The following is an 11,036-nucleotide window of genomic DNA, read 5'->3' on the forward strand; positions in this document are numbered from 1 at the left end:
CTGATGCATAAGAAATGTTAAATTTTTGTGTGAATGCTTTTCTTGATTTGATTAAAAAATGATCGTGCAATGTAATGTGGCCATGACTTCTTATCACGTGGGGAAGCCGCATCGCCCCCATATGTTGACCTTTGTTGACCAGCTCTTTATGTTCGCTAAACATATTCCTCTTTTTATTTTCGTCGAACCAACACTGAAAATATAGAAGTTGATACAGTTTTCTTCGGTTATTGCTTCTTTCCAAAGAGATAAGTCATATATTAAGATATAATTTCATCATTTACCTTTATTTTATCCTAATTTGTGTTTAGGGCTTGATGAATTTGGGAATTTGTTATAAATGTAAAGCACGTATAATACCATTATTTGGTAATGTATTTAACAACTAATATGTAAAATTTCATAAAATCTTAACCTAGTTATTAACTTATTATATATTTATAAGTTTAAGTTAAGGTTTGAAGTTAAAGTCTATATCTATAAATGTGTATTGTATTTGTGTATGAAGTTGTTTATATAAATTATGAAAATTTATGCCTAAATTGGAATTATAAATTGGGTGATATAACTCACAGTAAAGTGATGTTAACATGAACATGAAATAAAATCACTTATCGGAAGTATGTTGCTATATGTGAAAGTATAGTATTATAACTAGTAAAATGGTATCATATTTTATTTAAGTATTTGATAATCAAAATGGTTGATTCATGTTTTGAACTATATTGTAACACTTAAACATGTAAAATCGTAACCAAAGGGACCATTATAATTAGCACACCAGAAGGTTCATTGAAAATTGGTAATCACGTATGGTTTCCACCTGAAACAAAAAAGGAACGTTTTTAATACAATTATCATTTTTTTCGCAATATGAGTCTTTTTCAAAATAAATAAATAATCATAACCATTAGAAATCTCATTTCGTATCATAAATTTGTCTTGCATTGTGCCCTTTACAAGTTATATTATGATTATACTGTGCAAAGAATAAACAAGATAGGGAAAATGACTTACGAGCCCAACAAAGTTTTCAAACCGTTCAGAAAACTCCAATCATGTTTTGTCTGTTCAAAAAAACCCAACAAACTTAACATTTTGTCTAGAAAGCTCAACTAAGTTACACTTTTCTATAAGTCAAATAAGAGAAACAAATGACGTGACTTATTACCGTATCGGGAAAATGATTTGTTAGACCAACGAAGTTTCCAAACGTTTAAAAAACTCCAATCATGTTTTGACTGTTCAAAAAAAACCCAACGAACTTAAACAAAACAAAATTGGATTTTTTTCAACGGTTTGGAACTTTGTTGAACTTTTTAGACAAAATGTTAAGTTCTGTTGGGTTTTTTTGAACAGACAAAACATGATTGAGGTTTTTTGAATGGTTTGGAAACTTCGTTGGGCTTTTAAGTCATTTTCTCATCAAGATAACTTATAAACCTCCAACCATTCAATGCTTTTATGATGTATTCTGATAAAAATGTTCATTGATCAATAAATTAAGAGATCTCATAAATTAATGGGTTATTACCATTTCACAAAGGAAATCAAGGGGTATTTTGGTCGTTTACATAATTACATGGCTTTGATTATCTTATGATCTATTTGACAACCAGTGGCGGAGGTTGACCAATTAATTTGGGGGGCCGAAAGTATTATAAACTAAAATTAACTTTCTTACCAAAATAAATAAATAAATAAAACCAAATTGTTTTCAACAAATAAACACCAAAAACACCTAGAAAAAGAATTACAACTCATTTGTTAAAGCTTTGTGACATTTACTTTCTTCACTTTCATTGTGAGTTTCTTCATCATCAACCTTTCTTTTGTAAAAATAATCCTAAGGTTTTCATTTTTCCCATGATTGTATCTATAAAAATCAAAATGAAGGAACAATTGATTCAATAAAAACATAAAATTAGACAAATCACTCATCAGCTTATTCCAGAGAAACAATAACAAAAATCTGCAATAGCTCATTTAACAATGTGTAAAATAGAGTATAAGTGAAAACAATAACTCATCTAAAATCTGTAACAAACTAACAATCAACATTGTGGTGGGTCTTGTTCTTGTTTGAAGCGGACTAGCATAACCAAACCAAAAAGATTTTCGGTTTTGTAAATTCGAATTGGTTGTTTTCAGTTCTGTAACAATAACTCATCTAAGAAACTTGGGTTGTTTTCAGTTTTAGCAGACATAAATCAAAAAAAAAATATGTTCGTGTTCCCTTGTCCTATTGTCTGGTTCTTAATTGACATCTTCAAGAGCTAAACAAATCATCAACTCAATTTCACAGCTAACTTAAAAAAACAGAAAGTAACTTCGGAATTGAGAATTTAGATTTGTAAATTCTAATTCCAATTTCCAAAAGGAGATGAATCCGAACAGGAGAACAACAGCTGAACAGGAGAATAAACAAGAAAGAACATGAGAAGAAATTGGGTAAGATACCTGATTTCCGGTCATCCGATGACCGGTGACAGTTGCTGCGGAGTGCAGTGGTGACGATGGGTAAGATACGGAGGTAGCGACGATGGGTAAGATGCGAATGACAAAATCGATTTTTACTTGTCGCTTTGGAGAAATTGGAGAAATCGGATTACTAAGTCACTTGTGAAATTGGGAGGGGCCACAACCCAATTTTGACACTAAAAGGCCTATAATTAAAAATTTTGAAGTTATATTTCTTATTTCTAGCCCAAATATCAGGGGGGGCCACAGCCCCTCCTGGTCTTACACATCCTCCGCCCCTATTGACAACAAAATTCATAAAATTGTTTATCCAAAATAAAAAGATATAATGTTCAAATTTTAGTATTTCCAAAATATTGTTAATGTTCTGTTCATATTTGAACAATGGTTTATCATCCTAGTGATGTACCTTAAATGGGTTTGACATGAGCATCCAGTAGAAGTGCACATAAAAACTATCTGGTATGGATCCGATCTGATCAAAAGTTGAAAACCGGATTTTGACCAAACTGGATTAGATAATCTTATCCACGAGATCTTAACTGGATCATGAATCCTGACCCAAAAATTGGATTGACACCCGAATCGTAAACCGGTTTATCGAGAATCTGAATCTAAAATCATACCCAAAACTGAATTCAAACAAGATCGGATTCTATGTGACATCATTTGAACCGGATGGATTCAAATCTCGATTGGATTTGTCAAAAGCGCACCTCTAGCATCTTGGCGTACGACTTACCATTTTTAACCGAAAGAAACAATAACAAGCTACATGAAAAGACATATACGATTACTTGTTAATTATTACACCTTATCTTTTAACAAAATATATGGCAATACAAATATACAACAGTACGCTACTTCAAACCACCAATCACGAATAGACACATCATCCTTAAGCATCTCTGATCTGACCACGATGGATAATGACCTCCCAAGTCCCAAGCAGCCTATCTCTCTCAATTATACTTGAATATATAAATGGAATGCCTCTATTATGTCTCTATATACATTGAAACGATGCTTTGTCTTCTCCATTGATGACCATTTCTTCACTCAACAATCGACTTCCTTCACACAAGATTACAAAATTCATATGGCGACTTTCAACACGTGGCAAGTTTGATCGCTGTTTCATAGTTTCCCATACACATTTCACATACGCGCGTACCAACTATTAATTATATATATAGATCGATTCACAGAGCTTGATTTCGTATCTATTTCACAAAGGACTAATTTGATTTCTTCTGAAGTTAGCTTAGCTTTACAACAGATATAATAAAGTGCTAATGGCGTCTGTGGCTGGAGTTATCAACGGTTGCGTTTCATCTTCCACTTCATCTTCATCGTCGTGGGGGAAACTGAAGAAATCTCACGAGAAGATGACGACGACGACGAGTGCTGGTAAGAGGTTTCGAGTTAGCTGTGCTTTTACGAATTCTCTAGCTTCAGATCCATATAAAATATTGAGGATTCATCCTGGTGCTTCTGAATCTGAGATCAAAAAAGCTTTCAGACAGCTTGCTTTGAAGGTATTAATTAATTTCTTCTACTAGTGATTGCAGAGCCTTCCGATTGATAGATCTTCCTCTTCCTAAGTTTTTGAAGGTGGTAGTTTATTGACTGAATAGATGCTAATTTTAGTTTATCAATTGCGCTGATCACACAAAAATACTATCACAACTCAAGGATTTAAAATTGGAGTTGCCGTTTTTGTCGGTGCAGATTTTAGTATGATTTTCGCTCAATTAAATTATGAATCTGATCAAATTTCTATTCTCTTTGATCGAAACTCTTATTGTTCTAGTATCATCCGGACGTTTGCAAAGGAAGCGATTGTGGAATCCAATTTCAAGAAATTAACGAAGCATATGATGTAAGTTTCCTCTTGATTCCACACTTTATTAAACATTCAAAATTAACAATATGTACTGTTGTTTCAAAAACTCTGCAATATAACCCAAATCAGAAAGTGCAAAATGTTTTGCACCCAAGTTCTCAATCTAGTTTTATTTTATTTAAGTTTCTGTTAAATAAAAATGGTAACAAATTATTGCAGAAATACTAGTAATCGAATATGGATATCAGAAGGCATATTCTTATGAGTATCTCATATGCTAAAATTATTGCACATTTCAGTTATCAACTTATCATTTTGAAATTTGTCTTGAATAAATTTATTTTTAATTAGTCTGTTATTAATGTGTGCAATATACTTTAAAATCAACGATTACAGTTATATATTATTAATTTATAATTTATAATTTATAAATTATAATATAGTTATAATCTCTTATTATATAAATGATTGTATTACCTTAGAAATTTTAATTATGTACATTTTTCAGGAACGTATTTTCAAATAAATATTTAAGAGATCGTTCTTTTATTTGGTATCTACGTTTCAACTTTCAAGATACATTACAAGCTTATATATTTATAATCAAATAAGCAACGTATAAAGTATATATTATTTCTTTTATAATGATCATGCTTTTAGTCCATTTAAACATATATTTTAATTTTAAGTTTATAATAAAAAAAGGACCTATTATTCGAAATTTTATTTATTGGTTATCAGGTCCTTTATTTAATGTCAATAGTTTGAAATGTGTTATAAATTCGTAATCAAATAATTAAGTTTTTATTTAATTTTTTATTTAATTTTTATTTATTATTCTTTTTTTTTTGTTTGACATGATCAATAATTTACTTTGTTCAAGTATTTGATTAAAAATGTTAAAACAACACTAATGTTTTTTTTTTGTCTGTTTCACCTTTTATAAATAATAAAAATGGCAGATGTAACAGTAACAAAAAAAAATTTGTCCAAGATTTTTTTTAACAATGAAGACAATAGACAATAGTACTTTCTTTTTTCACCTTTTAGTGATTGTTAATTGATATGATTGATTAAAACATGATAAATAAGTTTTTGTTCAAGTTTTTAATTCTATATATTTTTATGTTTTTTTTTTTTGAGATATTTAACCAAACAGTTCATACAATTTTTCTTTTTAAAAAAATAGTCCATATAATAGAAAATCATAGAAATGGTCATTATATAGAAAACAAATTACAAAAACGATCCTCTAATATACCAAAAAGTCCCTATGCAGAATTGTATTTTACAGATATGGTCTTTTTGTTTTACAAATTTACGGAAATGGTCCTTGCCTATTAGTAAATTTATAAAAATGGTTCCTATGTTTCATAAAACTGCAGAAATGGTTCCTGCCTATTATCAAATTTACAGTATTGGTCCTTATGTTTCACAAAATTATAAAAACATGCCCTGCTTTTTGCAAAAATACAGAAATAGTCCTTAACCATAAGCAAATATACAGAAATTGTCCCGACATTTCATAAAATTATAGAAATAGTTGCTAATTTATAGAAATGGTCTCTATATGTAAGATAACATTTGAAAATTTATGCTGAAAATATAAGATTGAGTAAATTACTGAAATCATCCCTATGGTTTGGTCAGAATTGCACGTTTGGTCCCTAACTTTTTTTTGCACTCGGATTGTCCTTGTGGTTTGATTTTGTTGTATTTTTTGTCCCTATGGTTTGGTCAAAATTGCACGTTTGGTTCCTAATTTTATGTATGTAAGGGACAAAAAACGCAATAAATTCAAACCATAGGGATGATCCGAGTGCAAAAAAGGTTATAGACCAAACTTGCAATTTTAACCAAACCATAAGGATGATTTTAGTAACTTACTCTATAAGATTAATAAGCTCATTGCAACATGTATGTCATCCCATTAGTTTAAACTATGATGGACAACAATATCGTTTTTGTATTTTAATAATATTTTACATATGAACAGATAGTAATGAGTAATTTAAGGGGTGAAATGAGTGTAGAAGAAACACAGGATGGACCGTTGGATGAGACGATGAGAGGAATGGAGGACACTGATTGGGACATGTGGGAGGAATGGATGGGTTGGGAAGGAGCGGGTATACGTGATTACTCCTCACACATTAATCCTTACATCTAATTTTTTTAATTCATCTCCCTAAAGTTATTTCTTTTCTCATTCTTTCTTCTTGTGTAAGGGAACCTAAATATGCATGTATATATTTAGAAAAGAATTGTAAATTTTATTATATTCGTTATGATAATATATATATACATGTATAATTATAATTCCTAGATACATTGTTGGCTTTGTGTACAAAAAATAGTGTACGGTTCGTATGATTGGAGCCTCTTTTGTATATATTAAAATCTAATGTGATACATGAATTCTCATGTGTGTTTTTGGCATTGTATTATGTGATGACAAAAATACATGTTTTGATATACGAATTAAAATACTTTGATGGGTTACATTTATTGTAACAATTTTAACTTATTTATGAAGTTTAGAGATTGAGGGTTTGTATTTTATAGTGTCCTACTACATAAATTGTTTGTTTAAAGGTATATCTTGAGGATACAACAATCAATTCAAGAAATAATATTAAATCTAATGAGATCCACCATGCTCTCATTGTGTAGAAAACAATATAAGAGATGTGTATTATGTATTATAGGCTTTCAAATATGTTCTTTTTGACGTATTTATATGTTGTTAGGCACTTAATAACTACCAACCAGTTTCAATTATCCGATAAACTATCAAAAGTTGTTAAGCATCAATTATTATATTAATTTATTAATTAACAAAAATTAGTTTTGGATTTAATTTAAAATATATATTAATTAGTCAAGAAAAACCTTAAGGCCCAATACATATATCTTTGACCATTAATATATTAAATCAAAACCTAATTTAGCTAGTCCAAATCTAATTCGATTTGCCTAACAATACAATCCAAGTGGAGTTTGACTCATTACTTTATCCATTTGATAATTAAGTGGGTAAAGTCTTATATAAGGCTAGGAAATGTTCATTTTCTTCCTATTTACACTATGACATCCCTATTTTCACGGCTAGAAAAGATCGATTTTGTTTATGCTTTATAAAAATCAGAGTACTTCTTTTGATAAAAATGTTGCGGAATTTGTTCCCAGTAAAACATGATAAATACGTTATCAAAGCATTTCCGAAGAAATGTATTTTTATTCATTTTAAAACATTTGGGATGTCATTGTCAATACAGAAACATAAGCATAAACAGAACTTACATTCATTTACACTAGTGATCTACACCTCTTTAATCTCTCAGTGTAATGTAACTTCGTATCGGCACCTGTGATTCAAATAAGCTTAAGTGGGTCAGGTTGGGAAACCTGGTGAGTATATAGGGTTTTCAACCCACAATAATATAATTATTATGTTTAAACATCAAACAATCAACCCAATTACCCATCCCCATTATCTTCCTCACTCTTAAGGGTCTACCTTAAGAGTCATCTATCCTGCATTCATTCATTCCGAAGTCCCTTGGTTCCAGGGTTTATAAGACAGACACTAAGTCCATAGCTGCCAATGCTCATTCGTAAAGCACTAAATCCTTAGCTGCTAAAGTTCATTCATCGGGTACTAAATCCATAGCTACTAGTGTTCATCTAATAGGTACTAAGTCCATAGCTACACACATTTATCTATCAGGTACTAAGTCCATAACTACCAATGTTTATCTATCAGGTACTAAGTCCATAGCTACCGATGTTTATCCAATAGGCACTAAGTCCATAGCTGCCGATGTTATTTATTAGGCACTAAGTCTATAGCTGCCAATGTTCACTCATATCATCTTTCATCTCTCATCATTCATCTACCCATGTTTTACCCAACATATTCGTAGATATAAAATACATATACAGTTTAAATTATTTAAAACATGTATAAAATCATTCTTCCAACATAGATAGAAAGTATACAGGTTATATGCACACATAACACGTAATTTATATAAAATACTTTATATCTATGTGTAAGATGAAAGTAACTATGCACTCACTTGATAAGGTGGTGACTCGGTACTCGGACAACGCTTCGTTTACTTTAAAATGAATTTCCGTTGACAAAACCTAGTATCATTTCCAGTAGAGTTTAGTTTAATGTTCAACGAGACTAATTAATAGTCTAACTATTAGTCTATTATTACTATTATATAAACGTTAAACAATACTCTTCACCCACTATGTACAGACAGGGGCCAGACATGAAACACCCGAGGGCAGGATCATTTTGGCATATAGCACTTCTGAAATCCAACAACCCAGACGGCCCTTCAAACCGGATTCCCCGTACCGTGAGTGGTTAAAAAGATATTATAACGACACTTATATAACCCGTAATGATAGCTCAAATAATTATTATAAGGTCCTAATAACGTTACTATATTTAAATAAAAGCTATATTAAAAATTAGGTAGGCGTATCTTACCTATGAGGGGGTTTGGCTAGAAGTCGGGCTCTGCAGGGGCAGGACTTCCGAGCCGAAAGCTCTTCTTCTCGGAGCCGTCGAGCGCTCCGAGGCTTTCTTCTAGCGCTAGGGGAGTTTTTGGGAGGTTTAGAGAGAGTGTAGAGAGAAGAAAGAATAGGAAATGTGTGAAGAAAATGAGGGTGGGAGAGGTTCTATTTATGGGGTGAAATATGGCTGAACTTGGTGCCACGTGTCACCATATGGTGGCAAGCCTTGGGGAGAAAGCAATGGCCAAGATTGTGCCACATCACCCATTTTCGCACAGCACACTTCCGACTTCTAAAATCTGTAACTTTCGCATACGAGCTCCGTTTTTGACGTTCTTTATATCCACGCGTAGGTAAAAATAAGATCTACAACTTTCCTTTGGACTCCGTCGGCTAATTCTCGATCGATCTTAAATTTAACAGTAGAAGGTGACTACACTGTTAAATGTCCGCGTAAAATTCATAACTTCTACATACGGACTCCGTTTTTGTCTGTCTTTTTGTCGTTGAGTTCCTATTAATGAGATATTCAATTCTCATTTAGGTCGTATTGGCCAAAAACCGCTCGATCAAAAATTCGAGTTTCGGGTCGTGCACTGCTAGGCCAAATCTTAGAAAAATCATAACTTCCTCATACTAAGTCATATTTAGGCGTTCTTTTTATGCACGCTCTCGGTTTAACGTATACTACAACTTTTGTTTAGATGACTAAGACCAAAAATTCCTCTATCGTAAATTCACTATTTACGTCGCGTAGTGCCGTGCCGTTTTTGTCGCGAAACTTCGACGTGCCATAACTTTTTAGTTATAACTCGGATTTCGGCATTCTTTATATGTACGGAACCCTTGTGACATATTCTACAAATTGGTTAAGATTAATCCTTCTAAATAATCTTCCATCAAAAACTTATTTTTGATGCTCATTTTCTCTAAATTGACTAGCCCGGATCTACGGGCGTTACATACACAAACTTATGCACCACTAATGTTATTGATTTTTGGGTGTGTTGGACTTACGTTAATGGACATTGACCATATACAAAACTCTTTGGTTGGCATGTTATTTTTCTTATACCGTATGGTGGTTTTAGGCTCTCTCCCTTCATGTCCACAAAGTTTGTAACATCCCGATGATGAGGAAATTTCAATTTTAACCCTATGTATGAAGAAATATTGCATTTGGGCCCCTGTGCATGAGAAAGATTGCAAAATGGTCCATAGTGGCATTTTGGTAATTTTAGTTGAAGCTTAGTACGATGGGCGTACGCTTCGTACGCAAGGCGTACATGCGAGTGCGTAGTACGTTGGGCGTACATAACATATGCAGGGCGTACGTGCGAGGGTTTCAAACCATAAATTTAGGGTTTGGACCCTATTTAAACATCTTTATCGCCCCAAGACCTTCACGCTCATCAGCCTCCACCTAAAAATCGTCCCTCTAGCTAACCCTAAGTGTGAAGAGTGCACCTTGAGCTCATTTGTGTGTTTTGTGATGTTCTTGAAGAAGAAGAAAGTGGTACAAGGATATTGGAGCTTGGAAGAAGTTTGGATATGGGATTCTCACCTTTCTAGCAACCTTTAGAAGGTAAAAAGCTCCTAGATTGATTATCCTTTCTTATAGATCTGGATATTCCTTCAGTTAGGGCATTTTTGGTCCCAACCTTTGTGATTCTTGAGCATGGCATGCTCTTGATCAAATAAGTCGTCCTTTCAGCCCCAATGAGGGGTCTTGAGTCACAAAAATGAGATCTTGATGCTTAGTTCTTCCCCATGCATGCTCTAGAAGGTTTTTAGGTGTTAAAGTTGGGATTGTTTGTATTAAGCACTTAATGGGCATGCAAAGTCATAAAGTTGGAAACTGTATAACTCCCAGTGGTAGTTTGGCCTTGGATATGCATTTGGACGTAAAAAGTCGAAGTATTAAGTTGTTAAGTGGTTAAGATGGAAAATTGTTACGTACGTTGGGTATACCAAATGGTATGCTGCGCGTACGCAGGTTGAGCCCCGATGCCTCGGACCACGAGTACGCCCCGCGTACGAGGCCTTAGTGACTCGGTTGATTTGTTGATTTTGTCCAGTTTTGACCCAGGGTATTTTGGGAGTCGGGTAGAGCCGGTTGTCGGAGCAGGGATTTATTCAAACTACATTCAGACTGAGAGGTGAGTTTTCCTCA

The 11,036-nt window shown here is 32.9% G+C and overlaps 1 protein-coding gene across 1 annotated transcript; it reads left to right on the top strand.

Moving 5' to 3' along the window:
• Positions 1–3,477: 3,477 nt before the first annotated feature.
• LOC145134027 (chaperone protein dnaJ 8, chloroplastic-like) lies at positions 3,478–6,621 on the top strand. Its single transcript, XM_079068986.1, has 4 exons — positions 3,478–3,600; positions 3,761–4,019; positions 4,295–4,363; positions 6,324–6,621. Exons 2-4 carry the CDS (start codon positions 3,777–3,779, stop codon positions 6,495–6,497), a joined length of 486 nt encoding a protein of 161 aa, XP_078925112.1. The 5' UTR covers positions 3,478–3,600; positions 3,761–3,776; the 3' UTR covers positions 6,498–6,621.
• The last annotated feature ends 4,415 nt before the right edge of the window (positions 6,622–11,036 follow it).

Source organism: Lactuca virosa, chromosome 1 (assembly GCF_052849685.1).
Source record: "Lactuca virosa cultivar CGN04683 chromosome 1, Lactuca_virosa_CGN04683_v6, whole genome shotgun sequence".
Taxonomy (NCBI): domain Eukaryota; kingdom Viridiplantae; phylum Streptophyta; class Magnoliopsida; order Asterales; family Asteraceae; genus Lactuca; species Lactuca virosa.

What these genes read in the sequence shown, in the direction of transcription:
- LOC145134027 (XM_079068986.1), top strand. Translation starts at nt 3,777, where the DNA reads ATGGCGTCTGTGGCTGGAGTTATCAACGGTTGCGTTTCATCTTCCACT. An exon ending in TCAGACAGCTTGCTTTGAAG is followed by an intron (nt 4,020 to 4,294) that starts GTATTAATTAAT and finishes TTATTGTTCTAG; the next exon opens with TATCATCCGGACGTTTGCAA. An exon ending in AAATTAACGAAGCATATGAT is followed by an intron (nt 4,364 to 6,323) that starts GTAAGTTTCCTC and finishes ACATATGAACAG; the next exon opens with ATAGTAATGAGTAATTTAAG.